The 21,927-nt window shown below is 36.8% G+C and overlaps 1 protein-coding gene across 4 annotated transcripts in view; it reads right to left on the reverse strand.

Annotated features, from left to right (window-relative positions):
• astn1 (astrotactin 1) overlaps positions 1-21,927 on the reverse strand; it is a 250,514-nt gene that overhangs the window by 153,448 nt on the left and 75,139 nt on the right. The window contains exons 3-7 of one of the 4 annotated variants that reach the window (XM_069194050.1): positions 21,487-21,874; positions 20,408-20,557; positions 12,779-12,895; positions 9,115-9,261; positions 6,762-6,929 (exon numbers count right to left, since the gene is read on the reverse strand). In XM_069194050.1, coding sequence (XP_069050151.1) covers positions 6,762-6,929; positions 9,115-9,261; positions 12,779-12,895; positions 20,408-20,557; positions 21,487-21,874 — 970 coding nt within the window. Of the gene's footprint in view, positions 1-6,761; positions 6,930-9,114; positions 9,262-12,778; positions 12,899-20,407; positions 20,558-21,486; positions 21,875-21,927 lie in introns of all 4 variants that reach the window. The other 3 variants (XM_069194051.1, XM_069194049.1, XM_006634718.3) reach the window with 3 other exon arrangements.

Raw genomic sequence — 21,927 nt, forward strand, 5'->3', positions numbered from 1 at the left:
CAAAACAGCATCTGTGAGAAATAACCCTGAACTTAACACGGAATTCGATTAAGGACGCAAGTGCTTTAAACTGTACATATTATTAAGAAAAATGTTTTCCACTTGCTTTTTTAATTAAGCTGTTTAATATAAATGAAATGTCTTTTTGTGTGTCAGTTAATAAAAGACATTAGAACTACTTCTCTATGTAATACATACTGTAACTGTGGCACAGTACAGTATGTATAGGTATGTTTCATACAGTATATTTACCCGTATTTAATATGTGCGCATTAATGAAAAATAGTTCTGCAAAAACTGCTCAATGACAACTGCCTGATGAAATTCACCTGGGTGTGGTACCTGGTTTCTCTTCAACAGTGAACAAAGAAAAGACTGAAATATGGGCTATATGTGTTTCAGTGACCTGCTACAGGTCTTAATATTTTTGTTTGAATCAGAAATCACCTAAATTATATTGTTCATGCACTGCTGAAATTATACTATTCAGGTAAAAAGTGCAGCATGCAGCAAATATGTAATAATACATATTTTAAAAATCCATTTATGTTTACCAGTAGGTATCCCACACAATGGTACTGGAAAAACTAATTCGCTACATTGATATTTTTACATTTGAACCTTTAGACACTTAACAATCAGTGAGGTTTTATTCTGTTAATTTGCAATACAGTATGTTTTACATCTGGTAGGATTTAAATTCCTTTTTTTCAAGATATCAAACAATAGCAAATGTTTTCTGTTAATCACTTTGGAAGCTTGTATGCAAAAAACAAAACCCTCCACAATACAAAGCTGGAGTACTGGGACATACAGTACAGAACAATATTAATTCAGTTACTGTTAGAACATTCAAATGACAAGCATACTGAAAGTTTAATCCTTCAGTTTTATGTACAATACTAGTTGTACGCAATTCCTTAATAAAGATGTGTATGTTATCAACACCACTACAGCAGTGGAATAGTATTCAACAAAATCTCACTCAATGTGAAAGTAAAAGACAAAAGAAATTAATTACTCAGGACAATGACATTCCATCATAACTGTAAGGGGATATTGGGGATATAAATAACAATTACATTAGAAAACAGCTTTAAAGCAAGCATTGCTATGTGACATCATTTTCTAACTGAATTTTAGGCAAGGCAGCATACTCTTGGAAATGTGCTTTACTGTTTTAAAACTACATTTAGGCATTCATCCAGCGGTCGAACACAAATACTGTACAAGCACATACTGTACTCTTCCGTGTGTACTGAGAATCATGTTCATTGGCACTGGTCTTTTTGTTTTATTGCTCCTGCTTTGCTTTCAGAAACAGAATCATCATGTCTGTCACTAGAAATACCCTGGCAATCAGTAGCAAAATGCAAGAGTTTAGTCAAGCTGCATAAATGATTTTTAAACCAAAACTGAACATTTGAAACGTTAATACAAAGCCACAGGAAGTGTTTTCTGTTAAAGGGGAAAGGCAATCAAGTCAAGGACCAAGCCTTTATCCATTTTACAATGGAAGACTAATCAGGACCAAACTAAAGAAGAAAAGGCACCAAGTAATTGCTGTATCCAAAAATTAAATTGGCATTAGAACTACACCTCTGACATTACAACACAAAGAGGCTGTTACAATTGTCAAGAGAACAGGCTACACAGTAAGCCATGGATGATTTCCTTGCAGGAAATTTAATTCTCCATTGCATAAAAATCAATTATCATTATTTTTCATCTTTTATACAGCTAGGGCTGTGTTCAGCAAATATGCAATATCGTGAAAATCACAAGGGGCCCAGTTTTATTAGATATTAACAAAGTTTGTTACACTCAGATAAATCCCTGAAAACTGATACCTGGGAGACAGTATATATTATTTCACAGAATTTAGGGAAATTGAGCGAACATAAGAACTCAGAGAAGAAGCATTGAGAGAGAGAGAGAGAGAGAGAGAGAGAGAGAGAGAGAGTAAAATCAAAATACCTTTGATTTAAAATACATTATAATATCTCACAGCAGGGGGGGGGAAGGAAATGAGTGAGATCTACATTAACAAGCAGATGCAGTTAAATAATGGACACAAATTTAAGCCTGTCAAACACTGTAAGTTAAATTCACTGTTCCCTATACTGTATGTGTACTGTTTGATTGTAAATTGCTACCCATTCCCAATTGCAGCCTTTGCTTCTTTGACTGTGTTTTTAACATGTAACCCGTTCCAATCTTCAACCTTTTATGTTTCAAGTAAAAAAATCAACATACACTGTAGGACAATTAAACATGACTGAGCCTGAAACAAAAGGTTGAAAGCCATCTTCCATATTGTTATTTACTGTACATTTTCATAACTTCTTCAGTGCTACTGTACTTGTATAACAATACGATGCAATTTTTCAACTACAGTACTGACATGACTTTAATAAAAAAAAATGTAGTAATCTGGAAAATTTTGGATTTTTGAATGCTATATTTGTTGTTTTTTTCATAACTATACAAATGATTGTAGTGAGGAATTGTTTCCTGAAGATGATTAAATGTATTACTCAGTTTCTTTCTCCCCAGAGATTTCTTCTTCTACTTACTGTAATTTGCATAAGCAAATTTATTAAAATCACCAAGTCTATTACATTTGATTTGTTCACATGAAAATATATATGTACTGGAAACAAAACACAGAGCAGATGTAAACTAGATCGGTGAAAGTAACCATCCTTTGAGCTGACCCGATCCGTCAGATCTCCCAAAAGATAAGAAAATAAAATTTAAAAGTAGCAAGAGAAAAGTTTGTCAGATTTAGAGCATCTTTTAGAAATGAATACACCGACCTCAAGTTATGCTATAAAAGAAAGAGGCAGATGGCGACTACCTCATTTCAATCTGCACTTGAAACACAAGAATCAAAGGTGCTGTTCAAAGACTTTTAAAAGCTTCGGCGAACCTTAGACACTCTGAACTCCAAAAACTCAGTTAAACTCTTTGTTAAAATGAAAAAACAACATGTTAATGTGATTATATGTACACTATATGTAAGAAAAAAATTAAATTGTGAATAAAATAATTACAGTATTTTTGCTTCAGGTCCCTTAAAGTTTTCATTACTGTATGATTCATAGCCCACACACTTGAGATAACAGCAGGGCTCCACAGACCACTGCTTTCAGTAAAAACGGCTGCAGGTGTCAATCCATCCTGCAAGAGGCCAACTTATTATTTTATTACTGATGTGCATTCATTTGAAAAGGGTGTCTCAGTGTATCTAAATCATAATTTAAGCATTGGCAATTTCCACACAGCAGGAATGAGTAGATGCTATACCATGTCACTGAGGAATTGAACACTTTGAATACATTTTGTGGAATAAAATTCTGAAGGCCAAAAAAACAAATCATGATGGGATTTTTAATACAAGCAAACTAAGCACCCTTTATGAAAAGAAAATATAAGCCTAAATACATGCCATACTGTATATATTTATAACAAATGTCTTTTGCAGGCAGCACATGCATCTTGGTAGACTCTTTGTCTTTGTAGATTGTTTGGGGTCTTTTATGTTTTATGTTGTCTGTAGGTTCTATCTTTCCTTCTCATACTTCTTTTTTCTTAATTTTTCTATTGAACCATTTGATGTGTCCTAGATGTTGACTTCTGTTTTAAGGACAATTTTGTTTGGAGAGTTTAACATTTACTGAAACCTGCATCTGCCCGAAAGCTCTGCCTCGTCCCTTCATAGTTGTCTTTCCAACATCATAAACTGTACAGTACCTGCAGACTCAAGTTTGGAGATTTCAAGCTCATACACAAAGTTTAATTATTATAAAACCCTATTATAATAATAATAATTGCATTTTAAACAGTACAGTACACTGTATATAATTATTTCTATATCTCATATTATAATAAGTGTATTACAGTACTGTGTATCTATAATTACTGTATATTATGTCTGTACCTCTAATACTTTTGGTCTCCCCCTATCACTATCTTCCTTTAATTGGGAAGAGTTAGTTCCTGAGTGCCCTGATGCCCATCAGATCTCCCATTTACCTCCAGGCTTTCAGTGTCCAGCTCTATCACCAGTAAGTTCTAGAAGTGGCAGGGCACGCCAAGCTCTTGGGAGGCTGCCATTATGCAACATGCCCACTCTTTCTTGCAGCAGCTGCCTACAGTCACCCAGTCTCTCTGGTCCCCTCCTGTCCCCAAACCTGTACTAGACACCATCTCCCTATAGGACGCATCTACTCTCAACATTAGTTCCTGCAAAAAAAAGATTGCATTTTGTATTCCCATGTCCATCCATATCTCAATAGCAGACAACATATTATTATATCTTGCACATAAAATTTAGATGACCCCTGTTATCCACTCTTTTTAGAATATATCCTATATATATACACAAATAGAATATATTCTATTCTTTAAAGAGTAAGAGCATTTCCTTCATTTATACCCAAGAGTATTGAATGGTTGAACTCAAAGATAGGGATCTTATTATTAATGTTGTTGTTTCAGACACTTTACTGGCTAATTGTCTGTTTTTCAGCTTATGACACTGGATTGAGTTCTGACTGAGAAATGCCATTAATTGTTTTTGTGTATCATGGTATTGTACTGTGGATAGTATTATTGTCATACTGTATACAGTATGTTATGAGCTCTTGATGTACAAGATACATTTCCTTGGAGGCAATAAAAATTAATTCAATTCAATTTTCTAACCTCTTCATCTCATTCAGGGTTACAGGGGTGCCTCAGCAAGCAGCAGCACAAGGCAGTGTACACATCACTGGGCATCAGGAGGGCAGGCAGACACAAACAGAGACACACACACACACTCAAACCAGGGCCAATTAACAAAGAAGCCAATTAACCTACCAGTATGTCTTTGGACTGTGGGAAGAACACAGAGCTAACCCACGCAAACACAGGGAAAGCATAGACACTCTACACAGATAATGTAGCACCTTAGATCTGGCATTGAACCCAGGGCTCCAGTGCTCTGAGGCAGAAATGCTAACCACTGTGACACCATGCCACAGAATAAAACATCAATTAAGTTATTGGAAAGAAAAGAATGACATGGTTTGATCACCTCTAAACCTGTGATCTCTGCTGTTATCATGAATGTTTCAGTAAAGGGTATTCAGTTTTCCACGTGTATACACATGCAGACACCATTATTAACATGAGGTCTCTCACAATGCTACCAATAGAACAAGTACCTCAGACCCTGTATTTCAGTGTTTCTGTGCCTAAAGCTGCCCTAGCACCAATTAAAATATAGCCAGGACTCACTGCACTTTAAAATCCTTTGGGAGCAAGGTTAAGAAAATAGCTCTCCGGGCAATAACAAAAAAATCCCTCAATTTCCACTCAATTTATGAGTTTTCACACCTACTAATCTGTTAAAATATATAAAAAAGTAAGGCAGGAATGTGAATAACCTGAGTCAGGCCAATTCTATCCCTCAGGCAAGCTCTGCTGTCCCTGCATAAGTTTATTGCAAAACCTCAAATTAGAGCAACTAAAACCACTCATTATACTGTATATACTCACCTATTTTGTTTCTTGGGTACAGCACTTCAAAACTCAAAATTAAAGTCATTTCTACCTACAGTAAATCTCCTTATGTTTTAGCTGATATTGATGTTCAAGGAAGAAAACTGTGTGCAATAAAATTACGTCTTCAAAAACCTGGAGAGAATATGATGCCACTGCTGTTACCTTTTTTTCTTTGAATCTGCACAATAAAAACTGTTATCTTCCTCTCACCAACTGCCTCTGCATACAGGATCAACAAGGTATATGCACCCCATAAACAATCTTATACAGGTACTTACAGTATATTAAATAATACCTCACCCCACAGTAATTCAAGCTGAACTTGCAATTTCAGATGGGTAAAACAAATACTGCACTAGTACAATATACTTTTTTATTTTTAATCATATTCTGTACTTAAAACAACAGATGAATTAGTAAAGTATTAGGGAAATACAAACAACAAAAATGATTAAATCTCCAGCTCAGCACACTAAATACAGCAGCAATTAAAAGCAGCAGCAGTCCAACTATTTTAAAAACAGATGTACTGCCTATTATTTTTTAAACTGTTCCTTTCAGGGTGTTATAAAGCCATCCGGTTTCCATAGGCACCAGCTTTCACACAGTGTAAATACACCCCATCGTGCACATCTAGCTTGGCTTTTTTACAAGAGGAATTCTTTAATAATAGATCTGATTCACTTCAGTCTCTTGAGTTATTACTGTTTGTATTGTGCATAATGGTTCCCTTAGCTAGACTAATGCTCTCAGCTGACACTTTCGATGACACATTCTCATGATTCAGTGTCATACATATTTTTTTAAAGCAAAGAATACAAAGCCTCACAAAAGCAACTGAGCAGCATCACAAAAATATGATACAACTTAATGGAAATTAATTTCCCTGAATTATTCACTTATTTTGCAATCACAGCTCTAATAGGTCCTCTACAAAGTTTCGGCCTTGGAGTTCTCTGAAGGGTAATTTAACATCTCTAATGCGATTTAATCCTGAGCATTCCAGGGATGAGGAGAACCTCCTAGGCTTCTTCATCTTCTTATTCTGAAGATACCATCCATGAAGGTCTTCTCATTCTTGGCTTTGTACAGTACTTCTCCTACCAGCATGGACTAACTATTATGCTGTCCTAGTTTTCATCCTTGTTTAAAACATAGTATATTGGACATTATTCGTGTGATATGTGTGGACATCTGAAACCCCATACCTGTTTCTGGGTCACACTGATGCTCACAGGGGTCTAGTAATCGTCGCCCACAAAGTTCTGTCACCCACGGTCCACTGGCATTCTGCTGGTAGAAGAGCAGAACCTGAGCTGGGTTCAGCCAGTCACTGGCATCCAGCTGACTCCCCTGAAGCAGAATAAACCTGCTCCCTGAAGGCACAGGAAAAAAAAAACAGCATGTTATTAAGAATGCAAACAGTAGCTGCTGCAGGGTGCCACTGCATATTGTAGAAGAAAAGTTTTGATTATAGAAGCACAAACACAATTCTAACTCAGAGGAACTCTTGCTAGAATCCCATAATTGTGTGATTAGAGAATCTGGCATTGATTGATTGATTTATTTACTGGATACCTTTTAACCTGGGATGATAGACCATATACTGCATATTTACTGAGCATCAAATGTAACATCACTCTACAAATGAATGTTTTTAGAAGAATAAAGTAAATGGATTTAGGATACTGATTAAACGTTTTTGACATCATTTTAATCAACTAATTATCCGTTATTGACCGTGATATACTTCACTGACTCCTGCATACACACTAAATCTAAATTACCTCCTTGTAGAAAGAGCTGATTAGAGTTGGGTGTTGAGGCAATTTTGCCTGCTGAATATCAAGCCCGGTGCAAATTAAGAAAGAAAAGCACAGAAAGGACCAATATACCCTGCCTTGCCTGTGAAGAGAATAATACCTAAGAATATTGGAGACTGGGTTAAGTCACATCAACGTTTCAAAAATCCTCTTTAGTGATGATTAAGAGTGCAAACATGCAAAATGATTCACTGAATCCGTACAACAGAACACTCTTTGGGGAGGTCCAAATGAAATGGTCTGGGTAGAACTGCCTAATTATTGTAGTACTCCACTTGATTCCTTACACTTATATTGTGCCTTTCTGGACACTCCACTCAAAGTGCTTTACAGGCAGGGGCGATTGCCCTCTACCACCATCAATGTGTTGCCCCCACCTGGATGATGCAATGGTAGCCAAAGTATGGCAGTACGCTCACCACATACCAGCTGTCAGTGGGGAGGAAAACAGAGTAATTAAGCTAAATAATATACAGGGATTATTGGGAGGCAATGATTGGTAAGGGCCCAAGGGAAATCTGACCTGGACAATGTGGTTAACGAACCCTCTCTTTTTGAAAAATGCCCTGTGATTTTTAATGATCAGGAATTGTTGGGACCTCAGTTTTACATTTCATCCAAAGGATGGTGACTTTTTATACAGTATAGTGTTCCCATCACACCTGCTCAGCTTCAGTGGGTTGCCAGTTGGGACCTGAGTGATTGATGGCAACCTGACTGTGCAGCACTACATTGAACAAGTCCTGGAACTTCGAGGCTTTTCCTGCGCATGCATCTTGACATTCCATTAGGACAATAGAATATGTCGCATGTGGTCGTGTAACTGGCTTTCTTGCAATTGAAAATGCAGGATCCGATGTGGAAACCCTGTTTGCCAAATATGAGCCAGATAGAAACTCTATGGAATGATCTGGAATAACATGTTGCATCTAGGCCTTAGACACCAGTGAACAGGCACATGCTTGTCCAGGATCTGAGAGAAATGGGACAGAGTCTTACAAGGCAGCATCTGCATCTCAAATGTAAAGCTTGTATTACATCAAACAGCAACCACAAGCCTCCAGCTTGTGACTTTCACAGTAGACCCCCTGTTGATCAGTCCTGTTGGTGACAAATGTTAATCAGCATAATGAATTTACCTGTCATGTTTGTTCAATACAATTTCAGCACACCTGCTACAAAAATGAATGTTATTTTCCTGATAACAGTGAATTTGTTGTAGTTGTGATGTTTTTATGCTCAGTAAATACACTTCTGTAGAGAGATATACAGTATACATTTTACTTATTCTTATTTAGTTAATTCTGACTTTTTCTTCAACAAAAAACAAGGAACACCCACAGCCATTATTGCACATTCTTGTTGTAAATTGTGCTCTGCATACCAAAACAATTAAATCAAAAGCAATCCAAAAGAACGATGCCATGATGCCTATTAGCCATTCTGTGCATTCACTCATAACAAAATAAATGTGCCCAGATTAGATTAATCAGGAGTGCAGAAAAACGATGAATGAACGAGTCGAATATCCATACAATACAAAAAAAATGAGTATCTTTAAATAGTTTTAATCTAAAATCTTAACTCTTAAAATGATTCTAGACTCTTTTCATGTTCGGTGAACAGCTGTGCATTAGCGTTAAGAGATCACTGATGTAGTAAGGTGTTGCCTATTATCTCTAGAGGAGGAAGGGCACAGACCATGCCTATAGTAGCTCTCCATTTGAGTGATACTCACCATCTGCGATCAGGTGCTCAGGCACGTGGAGAATGACACGGACATTGAGGGGACAGGAGAGGTGAGAGGAATAGACCAAGCCAATCACACAGCTGACGACACTGATCAGAGTGAGGGTGGTTTTATTGATGGGGCTTCGAGGAGAACCTGTCAGATACAGAATGAAAAGGAGCTGTGGCCACACTCTTTTTCTTCATCTCACAGGGGCTGTAAAGCCACAAACAAGGTGCCTCAGGGGTTACTGCCTGTGGTAGGGCTTCTGAATCGAAATGTGGCCACAAGGAATGCCGGATGCAGGATCCGCCTCTCATTGCAAGACACAGATAAGGGCTTACTTTTGAACGTTGCCATTAGATGTGCTGAGAAAGTGTAATATCCGCATTTCAAGTTCCATCTCTGCTTTGCTCTATCCCTGCCCCATACCCTCAACACACACACTCTCTTTTTTCACTTTCTCCAACTGGTACAGTATTGACTTACAAACGTTTTGACATTTGATGTGAATGTGGAGATATTTCCTTGGAACAGAGGTGACTGAACTGCCTTGCAACTCCCCTTTGTAGAAAAAGTTTATAGGGCCAGATTTCAATAGTATCCCAGTGTATCCTCAGCCATCATCTGTGGCAACGACAGATTAAAAAAAACTAATTTGGAATCTCACCTGGTTTAACATATTGCAAAGCCTTCAAAATATTGTATAACTAAGAACATAAGTAGTGCTACAAGCAACAGGTTATTCAATGCATTTAAATTGTTTTGTAGCTAACAGATAATTGATCCAAGCACATCATATGACCATTTTGTTATAACAAAGTCAGATTTGAACAGCATGGCTGGGTATCCTTCATTCTCCCTCAAAACTCTGGGTAATCCAGTTATCTGTTTTAAATGCAGTTCCACACAGTTTCCACTTGCGTCCCCTGGTTCATGTTTTACAGGTTCCTCTGTATTGATCGTGTCAAAGCCTCTGAGCACTTACAATACTCGTATCAGGTCCCCTCCTAATTTTTTCTGTTCAGGACTAAAAAGGGTTTGTTCCTTTTTCCTTTCAGTGTAGGAAATCCCCTTAAGCTTCAGAATGTATGGTTGCTTTTCTCTGGACTGGATCCAGAGCAACAATATATTTTCTTTAACATGCTGATTTAAACTTGCACAATATTTTAAATGAGGCATTACTAGTGTGTTACACAATTTTAACAAAATATTTAAATTCTAATTTATATTCTTTTGACTTTATGCCCCAACAATTTATGTGCTTTTTGAATTGCTTCCCAACATTATCTAGAAGATGTAAATAATGGTCAACATATACAATTTTAAGAATTACAGTAGCTTCTTCTGTCTCTATGTTTTCCAATTTGTTTCTAGAGTTGTTTTTACTACCTGCACACAAAACTCTGCACCTGTCTACATTAAACATTATCTGCTGCACCTGATGTTTACCTAAACTTAAATTTTACCTAAATCATTCTGAATTTAATTTCTTTTTTCTAGAGTGTTTGCTAATCATCTTATTTTGGTATCACCTTGAATACTTTTACTAACTATACTGTAACTGTACTGTAGACCAGTGATTTAAATTAAGAAGAGCCAAGTCCTATAACTAATTCCAGTGGAACTCCACTAATTGATCCCCCAAATTTGGGTATTCACCTCTTAGCTGTACTGTTTTCTATTTACCAGTTTATGCTCAATCCAAATATTTGAAACATGTTTCCCTGAATGACTACCACCTGTTATTTGAGAATTAATCTTCAATGAAGAACATTAACAAAAGTCTTCTGAAAATTGAAATATTCCACAAACATACTGTACAGTATGCTCTTGTCTATCCATTACTGTAATCGTTGCTGATTGTTAAAAGAATTCTAGACAGTATATACAATATATACAAGACGTTCCTCCTAGTGTTATAACCTTCTCTTTCAGGATCTTGATTTTGTCCCAGTTATTAGAGATGTAGTTTGGCTATTGGAGTTCCTCCAGGATGTTTCACATGTCGCATAAGCTACAGATCACTGGTTTAAACACCTTTTTTGAATTAATAATGTATAGTATACTTTGCTGATGTACAGCTATACTATTTTTCTACAGCTGCTTAAACCCCAGCAATATTTCTGCCTACAATCAATGCTTTTTCAAATCCATCTGCAACACTCACGTACAAACTTGTCAATCAGTTAACAGAAGGTAAATTAAGTTTAAAAGTTTTTTCAAACCTTTTTTCATCAGTTATGTGGTGAAATACATACTTTACACTATTTACATTAACTCAGATTACTAGAAAATCTAACACTGGAAAGCTATTGTAGACTTCTGATTATGATTCAAGGCCAAAATAATTCTGTACATTTTGTAACATTAAATACTACAGAATCAAGTTACGGTCATTAGGGTCTCATAGTTTTATTCCAACAGAATACAGATATTCATCTGTACTAAAACAGAACAAAACTGTTGTACTAGATTGTTGTACGATCAAAACTATAATCTCAAAATGAAAAATGCGTATGATACAAGATCAATATATAAGAAAAAGAGAATCAGAAATTGGATTATTTTAAAAATAAGCAACTCCATATGAAATAATATGTGATCCATCTTCAACTTCAATACATCCTGTATGAACGAAATACAGTAAATGGCAACAGGTGATTAATTCCTACAGTCTGTCCCTATAAATAAGCTTTTATCAGCCATAATATGTTTTCTTCTCACCAAATTTACAGTTCATGGTACTATGAGTTGTAATTTTTAGTTTTTTTTTCTAATTAAAGGTGTTAGTTATATTGTTGGCATAAGCGCCCTCTAACATTTGTGCGCTAAAATATTTTTGGTAATTGGATTAGTGATAGTTACAGCACACATCACTGATTTGAACTGAGTTGCTCTGCCTCTGCTAGTGACAAGTCTCCAGGGTCTTTTTTAGGGCCTCTAGGGTCTGTTCAAACTTCTAACTAAATGGCAAAAAAGAAAGGGCTAGATATATTCTCTGAGGTCAACTCTCCAGCCTTTTACATACTGTATTAAAGTTTCTCTCAACAAGAAAGGATTTTATAGTGTTACTGTCAAGTGCCAAAAAAAAAAGTTTATCATGTATGAACGCAAGTATAACAATTTTTTTCTCTTCAGAACATTAATTAAGTCTGTAAACTGTTCAGCCCAGATGGGAAAAAAAGACCAAACAAATCCTGCAAATAAAAGAACTGACAAGATGTAAGCAAAACTTCAGGAAAAAAAAATGATTTGAGGAAATCTTTAGTAATAATGAGAAAAATGCAAGAAGAACGAAAGAAAAAATAAACAGTACTAGAACTTCAATTAAACTCATTATTTAAAATATCCTCTCAGAGAAAAGTAAAATATTTTTTAATTGTATCTCAACTGGACCAGCATTTAAGAAGCCGTAATGGGTCATATCATTGTCATTGAATTAATTATTTTTCTTTCTCAATTAATTTATACCGTATGTTTGGTTTCACTATACTGTACTGTATAGCTATACTGATACCACTACCTCAGACATCAAGAATTTTATGCATCAGATGACACTGACACATAGATGCGGATACATAAAAAAATTGAAAGTAAACCTTCTACAGTATGTGATTGGTTTCAGTTATTTTCTATTAGACAATATTTAACTGCATTTTGGTGACATTACCATTTCTCATACCTCGGCTTCGCCGTCTGCTTCTGGAAGGGTCAGTATAAAAGGTCAACTGAGGTTCACTATCGGCTTCTGTTCCTGAGTCTCCATCAGGATTCAGGAATGCAGAACCTGCTGCAGATACAACACAAGATTCCAAAAGAGCAGAAAAAAAATGAAAAAAAAAGAAAAAAAAAGAAGAAAAGCAAAAACTCTACTGCAAAAGCCACTCAGCTTTGATACAAAATATGTATAAAATAATAATAATCCAATTTATAAGCACCTTCCAAAAAAAAGAGCTGTACTACAGTATATGCTTAAACACAGTACGTACTGTACCGTAGCAGTAGCAAATTCACACATAATAACGTGTACATAAAAACAAGTGGAAGCAAAATTATACATCTAAAAGACAGGTATTAAAGCAAGTTTTAAAAAGTCTTATGTATTTGGGCAGTGAATTCCATTATCATGACGCTGCATACTGTAAGTGAAGGCTCTATTGATCACTGTATGAAGGCTAGTCTTAGGTAAAATATGAAGACCTTTATCAGTAGATCTCAGATTAAGAACAGGACTGTACACATGCAATAAGTCCTTAAGGTAACCTGGAGCTAGATCCTTAAGTGCCTTAAATGCAAGCAGGAGAACCTCAAAATCATCTAAGAATTCCTTATGGAGCCAATACTATTTATGCAGAACAGACGTTACTGTATATATTGGGAAGAGTAGTTTTAATTAGCACACAAGCCACACATTTCTGGACATTCTGAAGCCACTTTAGTACCTTAGTAAGACATTAGAACAGTTAATCTTAATTCAATAAAGGAATGCATAACTTTTCAGCACCAGATGGAGAAAGGGCTTTAACCTGTGCTTAACATATCTAACATAAGCTTCAAATAACACACAGTGAAAAAGGTTTCTAACTTTGCTCTAATCTAACAATATGGAAACAATGTGTTCAGTCTTCACACTTTATTTTCAAGATGATAAATTATGCATCTGCACAACTTTTCACTAGATGAAAATTGTCCATTCAAGCAGGGCTCATGGCTGTTTTGTATAATTGAGAATTGCCAGGTTATTTCTCTTAGGTTTCTCCACCCAAATCAATTTATACAGAACACAGGAAGGACAATCTGCAGCCCCCAGCAACAGCATTTTATTAAAACAAACCCTGGCAGCCATATAATCTCTTTTACATGAAAATGCAAAATACTTAAGCACTTATAAATGGTGGCATAAAAATGCTGTGAGGTTTATTATTTAATCATCACATACATGATCAACAACCCTATTCATATTTAAAATATAATGTATTATTTTGGCCGAATATGTGTTCGTTAAGCTAATGGAACTCACTTTAGTTAAATAGATTTTAGGGTGCTTTCCAAACATGCCATTACAGTACATAGTGTAAACGACTTCTGTGAGGCATTTTTTGGATGAAACACCAGGAGAAATAAATGGACCATTCAGCTCAGTAGATTAGATGAATAGAGCGATAAAGGAGAGAATAAATGCAAGAGAGTCACCTTTACAGTGAAAAACAGGCTACTTCTTTAGGGACTAATTAGGTGCAGTATAATAGCAAGATAAGTCCAAAGGAGTGTTGCTCTCTGTCAGAACAAATAAAGCCAGTCTGACTGTGTTAACTCCACGGAGCACAGGACAAATGGTTTCATTATCTCAGATAAAGGAAACAGATCAGGTAACATAAATAATAATACTTGGTCAAGAGACACGTGATCTGAGGCCAAAGTATAACTAGTTACTCGTTTACTTTAAAACAATACTTTTAATCTAAAGTCCTGAACTTAACCTACAGGTTTCAGGGCAGGGCAAGCATGAAAACACAGTTTTCAGTAAAAGAACTACTGTACTTTTAGTGAGGCAAATAGAAAGGAAGAGTCTAGTTTCCACAGCAAGTAAGTCTGCAAACTGAAAGCAAAACATGTGCTTAACTTGCTAACTAGAGAAGGTACCATCCAAAAATTAATTGCACTTGGAAAAATGTCTACTATCAAGAAAAATGTAAAACATTTTTTCTTACAATTGATCATACTGTAAGATCTTTTGTAACTATGGCCTAGCTAGTACTTACAGCTGCATTTGTATCATTATGTGAAAAATAAAGATGAAAAGCTTACTAAGATTAATATTTCTAAAACATTTTAAAGATTTTTTAATCTGCTATATTTTGCCTGTTTTTTTTTTACTTTACTGCTGCTCTATTAAATATATTACAATTCTGGTGGATCACTGAAGGCTAAAAAGTACATTTTAGACATATAGTACCCCCACATAAAAAGCTTTGAAAGAACAAATGGTACATAATAGAACAAAATGTGAAGATTAGATTGCCAGTTTTCTGCAAAATATTCAATCTTTAAACAGATAACACATTGTGCATATAGTGTAAGAATCGGTAATATATTAATGAAAATATTTGGACAATGAGAATACATGAAATATTAAAAAATTCCCTTTCTAGACAACTAGGTTGCCACAAAGCAGAAACATTCGACGTAACCAAAGATACTCAAGGTTACCAGGTGTTTATCATAATAGCAAATGTGTACAGAAGATTCTGTTTTCTAACTTTGTTTTGTCCTGAATTCTCAGCATAGTTTTTATGATTACTGTATGTTCCTTCAGTATATTTTTCAAGAGAAGGAGAAGTTCACATACTAAACTAGAGCCAGTGATATCTCATTAAAACATAAAGCATATAACGTTTTCAAGCCAGGAGCAAACTTCTGTGATGTACAATAAATCTGCTTCATAACTAAGCAGACCAAAATGGTCTAAAAATCTATCAGTAGTTGTGTCAGATATCATTTAGAAGAATGTATTCTTTGAATTCAGAAGAATTGTATCGATTTTTCCCCATATAGTTCTCTTCCAAGTAAACCCAACTCAGAGCCCACCAGCACTCGTCCTCTTCCCCAATTATTCAATTTTCGACTCTCTATTTATACAGTAGTTCTCAAACACTGTCTAAAATTCGAGTTCAAAGTTTGAGTTTTAGCACTAGACTTATGGCTGCCCATTTGTCCATCGTCTTCCAAAGACATTGAAGACGCCCCAAGAATACTCTGTGATCCCCTTTGTTCTTTCACGTTCGCCTCCTGGCAGCATCTCAGTTTCCCCTACACGCCTGCCACCAGGATCACGATGCTCCAAGTGGCATCACACTTCTCAGGATACCCCAGCTTGGCTTTTCTACAAGTACTGGCCTATCACCAAGCTCCTGAAATTCGATTTTTCGATAACTTCATTCCCATTTCTCCACAATGCGGTTGTTTGGGCCTTTGTCTTCTTCTGTCTCCCTTTCAGCAGAAACAATCCTGTCTCCTATCTCAGCAGTAGCTCCTCCAGCTCCGCCTCCACCATAATGGACAATTTTCTCTGCTTCTCTAGGTTCAAAGCCACCCGGTCCCCCTTCTAACACCATATCTTAACCAATCACTTCATATTCTTGACTCGCTCTCACTCTATAGTTGACCTCAACACTCCTCTTGATAAGGTGGAAAGTGCATTCCCTTCAGCCCTGCTTCCAGCTACAGCCCCTTCCGCCCTCGCTACTCTGTCTGCTAGACCTGCCTTCACTCTCAACACATCAATAGCTTAAAGTCCCCAGGCGGTTATTCACCACTCCTCGCTGTCAGCCTTTAATGCCGCAATCCTTACCTTCTTAACTCTAAAATAACTTTTGAAATCTAAACTTCCGGAGATGTGGTGCTACTATGGTCTATGGTTACCACAAAGCTTTCTCACCAAGAGCAGCTGATGTCTTTGCCACATATGATGATATCATTGACTGATAACAACTTCTTTCACAATGTATTAAGCAGTCTCACAGCTCATGCCTGTAGGGTCTGTGCTTTCAAAGCCCACTCTACTTCGTTCTGCCCTGGAGCCACAGCTTTTGCCTCTACCTTTTGCCTCTTCCATTATCCAGCTCAGCTCCCATGCATTCTTCAGCTCCCCAGCTCACTCCAGGCTTATCAGTCTCGCAGTCCACAGATGACCAGCAGCTCTCTTCCAGATATGTACTGTATATCTATCCACATCCCCCCATCTGCAGCGTGCTTGTTAGTCATTCAGACCACCCATTCGTGGAATTTCTACTAGACAACCTACAGAATGGATTTTATCATTTCGAATTCCAGTTAACACCCTGGAAACACTCAACTCTGAAATTCACCCTCTCTCACACCTCCCGACACCTTCAAAACTCAATTCCATTTCAGAGCTCTTTGTTGTTATCAACCTACTTTTCTTGCCAAGTCATTTCAGCGTCGCTACCTCCATCTATGCAAGAAAGGTCACTCATTCTTCAGCTGTTAGGTCTTTCGATCTCTACCCCCCCAAAAAAACATCTGTCGTTTCTGCCTGAGTCTCAGTCTGAGACTCAATGGTTAGGCAGTGCTTGGCCCTGCCAATCCAATAGCTTCATGGTCTTCTGCCAGTCTAACTGTCCTACCTTAATCTTGCAGTTTGGCCAGCACTGCAGAAATCCATGTTGTGATTTACATATTACCTATCTGAATTTTCCTTGTAGATGGAGAAGCATAAACTCACACTTACTTTTGAGTGTGGGTCATTTGAAAATGAACTATGAAAAGGTCTCAGTCTGGTTCAACTGAAATGAACTCAGTTGAAAGGCTGTTTTGGAACATTGCCATTACTCAGTGAAACTCAATGAACCACACAACGTTTGGAGAAAAAAAAGGTGAATACCCCTAAGTGATGCCCTTTGTCTGTACGGGAGGTTCACTGCATATGATCCTCCTGCAAAAAAAACTTTTTTTCCTTGTTAAGACGGAATTTTTGTGAATAGTTAAATCTGAGCATATTGTGAAAAAGACCTTGCATCCAATTAAAACAGTTTGAATGAACATCCAATGAAACTATGGATAGGATGAGAGAACCCGTTATTCAAGGACTATTATCAAGCCTTAAAACACAGTGAATCCTCAAAAAAAAAGTTAAAAAAGACTGATAGAAGAAAAAATGTGTTCTGATTAGAATTATAAAGAACAAAAGAGTTATCTTCAAAGAAATTAGCTGAACACCTTTCAGTACCCAGAACAGACAACACAGTTGCTTTAACCATTAGATAAGGGATAAAAAGTGTAAATCACCATGGAGAAGTGGAGAAAAAAATGGTTCTTTTAAATATTCAACAGATTAAGTGTCTATTGGAATTCAACACATAGCTTGAGAATAAAAACCTTTTTAGAACAGAGTTCTGTGGTTGCTAGGAATGAATCTTAATTGTTTCATAATGTAAATCTGTATCCACTACCATTAGTCAGCCTCGACCATAAATGATTGAAAGCCAAAGATTAACTGGACACAGCCTGATATCACAGACTGATATTTCTTTATTTTACATGTAGTTTCTAAACTAGCCGATGAAGTCAAAATTAGAAATACCAGATTTTAGAATCATCTTCTAAAGACTGTGACAAGATATCTGCAAGACAATGACTTTAAAAGCTGATGGCATGGAGGTACTACACAGCAAAATGTGATGAGGAAAACAGAATAGCCAAGGGAGATATCAAGGACTTTGGATTTCACTACCTTCAACATCACAGAGTGATGTCAATGACTGTGCCCAGCAAGTTCCTCGAATTGGCCTTCCTTCCAAAAATGTAGCTCTAGCCATGGCAGTGATGTGGTCAATTTGTCCAAATGGCCACAACTGCCACAGGAAAAAGACTGGCAGTTTATACTTAAATCCTGATTCACTTACAGCTGTTGAACCTTACAGTATATGCTTTTAGATGCCTTTTTTATTATTTTTTTGTCCAGCACTTAATTAGGTATCTTGGGTTGTATAAACAGCTCCTGAATGCTAACAGCTTGGAAAGACTTCTGTCAAAGTGAAATTCTGAATCTTTTGTCCGTACATCTCCTGTTTTCTTTTAATTTAAAGGCACCTGTGTTGCTTAGTTATTATTTGACATTATCCTACCTTCTGCCCATATTACAACATAGTGTACCACGGACAGTCCACCCAGCTGTCTGAAAGACACCATTCTGCAGATTTTATTCTGTGATAGATCATATTTTAACCAATGATAGATCTGGGGTAAAACACAAACCAGCCACATTGATCTGCTATATATTATATACAGGGCATGCTTTATTCCGAGATGATTTGTTTCACAAATAAATCTCAGTCGTATGGAAAATATTGCTGCAGAGAGTTACATTACATGTTTTAAAAAAGTACCATTGTGAATTCCAAAGAAATCTTCAAAAGCATAAACAGATTTATATAAAACTTATATCTCTTTACATCCTTATACATACATTAGATTCTTCTCAGGGATCGCAAATAAACAATGAGTTCACTGAACGAGAGAGAAAAAAATATGCTAATGTTGAATGTCTAATTCTGAAAGCTAAAGGTAGCAATCTCCATTTCATACCTGCCTCTGGCTGTCACAAATTGTGTTTAGAAAGCAGGAGACCAAAGGATGTTTTTAACTCCAAGCGACAGAGAAGCCGAAAAATTGGAAAATAGATGGATCATTTTCAGGACTGGAAGTGCTTTTATTTTGTTACAGAATAAGAAAAAATACTGAATCTTTAGCAAGTGTGTATCAAACTCATTCACTCATTCTTCTCCCATGTTTCACTGTCCTCTCACAATATAAAGTATGAATCGTATCTGCTTGCATATTTACTGTTCAATTATGGCCACTGGTCATTGTTTACACAATTCTATTATTGATAAAGAAAGACTTTGGTTTTTAGTTATATGCTTTCTAAAGTTGAGGTGCAAAAGACATTGCCTTAAACATAAAATAGTGTCTTCCAGGGTTACACAAAAAATATTTTTTCCTAATTGAATAATCAGCATTTACAGAAAGAAAGATCTCAGTGCTGTGTCATTTGCTAAAAGTGAGACTTTAGTGACAAGAAAGAATCCCGTGACCTTCATTTCTGAGACAGCACTTCTTTCCCTGACCCCAAGATGAACAGGTATTATTACAGCAAAATCATCCAAAACCATGCAACTAAACCAAATATAAAAAGTTCAAAGTGTTAATTGTATTTAATTTCCATATCTTCCTTTCAGCAAGCAAAATATCAGCAAGAATTTTATTAACTTCGCAACTTGTGAAGTAGTCTAATCAATATAAAAAATACTTTTATTAGGACCTTAGTGAAACAGCAGTCTTTTGCATACTGTAGATGTACAGTATACTGTAGCTGGACTTTCAGTGGTCAATGAAGTGGCTGGGATCTTTATACAGTATTAACACTGTACTGGGATCCTATAGGATAAAAATGTTGTACAGTATATGGAAGCCAAGGACAGGCTCTGCAGAATAGACGGCACATAACTGACTCTCGGCATCTGCTCTAGTAGAAAAGGAAACTGGGAGAGGGTGTAGACAGTTTGTATTGAGAGTGGCTGGAACAATTCAGAAGGAAGGTCTTTATCGCTGAAGGGAAACCTCCTGAGTATGAACACTGAACCCGCTGGCCTGCTCTGACGACAAGGGGCATTTTGCAGTGCTTCTGAGATCACGGTTTCGATTACATGTTGCACATTTTACAGCATGTAATTAATGAGCAAAAAAAAGCAATTATAAATGGAAACAGATGACTCACCTCTTGTCTTGTTAGACAGGCGTTTGCGCTGATTACTGGAGGTGTTGTGAGGAAGGAGAGTTGTTTGTTGGTGATTGGTGTCTACAGGACTGGTGGCAATGATGTTATCCTTGTACTTGCTCATTAGGGACAACTTTGTGTTGTCACTGCCTGATGATACAGAACACACAATTAGGAGCAATACAGAAGTGTAGGGAAAGCTTAAGCCAAACAGGAATTCTCACTGTAATGCCAAGATCAAAAAGCTGTGTACGTTTTGGCATGCTGTACCAAAATTGTGATAGATAAGGTTGACAAAAAAAAGGTCCTTTTACACTTGAATTGCCAATCTTCTGTAATTTAAAGTATTTTATTGTAAAAAAATAATTGGTAAAAGCATGAAAAGTGAAGCTAAAATTAATTCAGTAGCACATCCTTTGCTGCTCAGTGCCTCCAGACATTTGGAAATGTATTATTGCCAGTTTAAAATAACTCACCCATTATACACATATTTATGCGAACCATCATCTGAGACTTTTTTACTTTCATTTTAAGGTTTATTAAAAAGTTAAAATTAAGACAAATGGATTGGACTGTGTTTCAGATTATTTTTGCTTAAACAATTACAAAATATTTTTGGAATGAACCTATAATTCAATTCTGGAACTGAATAAACAGATATTCAAAATGGCCTTTTCAGATTAAAATGTAGAGTAGTTTGTGAAAGTATTATTCAAAGTCTTTTCAATATCCTTTGACATTATGTCTCTCTTGCATTAAAGAATCATCGGTAAAATTCAAAGGCATGACACTGAAAAGTATTACATTTGACAGTGAAGTTAGAACCTTTTATTCCAATTCTTTAAATTTTTCATTATTTTTTAGCTTTTTTTATCCAAACACTATCTTCAGGAATGGCATGGAAAAATCATGTGTCATCTATTTCTTGGCCTTGAGATAAAGACTTTTTCTTTTTTTTTTTACAATCTACCAGTCAAAGCATCACTGCAGTACATGAGTAAATTCTACTAAAATCATTTCAGTAGAAGTCACCAGGCATATCAGGTTAAGATCTGAATTGATGTCACTGTCTTACGCACCAGGAGTGAGGTCCATGCTAGATTTGTCATTGCAGCCCTGCAGGGAGTCCAATGTTCGGGTGACCTGACTGGCAAAGTCCTCCCCTCCATTCATGCATTCGCGCTGCAGGTGGTGCCGCAGGTCGGTGATGTCATACTCATAGCCATCGAGGATGGGTGTCTCGCGGATGCTGAGGGTCCCGCTGGAGTTGTGCCCCTGCCCGCGGGAATTGCGAAGGCTCTCCCTCCCGCCCATCAGCACCGAGGGGATGTAGTGGATCTCGTTGGCGGCCTCGGCGCTGGCGCTTTTCTGGGGCTGAGGGACGCGCCGCCGTTTGCACCAGCGACGCCGAGTGTACAGGATCAGGACCAGGCACAGGATGGACAACAGCAGCGCGATCATCCCTCCCTGCGGCAGAGAACAACCAGCTTCTTAAACACAGTCAAGAATCTCAAAGCACT

The sequence above is a fragment of the Lepisosteus oculatus genome, chromosome 9, assembly GCF_040954835.1.
Source record: "Lepisosteus oculatus isolate fLepOcu1 chromosome 9, fLepOcu1.hap2, whole genome shotgun sequence".
In the NCBI taxonomy this organism is placed as follows: domain Eukaryota; kingdom Metazoa; phylum Chordata; class Actinopteri; order Semionotiformes; family Lepisosteidae; genus Lepisosteus; species Lepisosteus oculatus.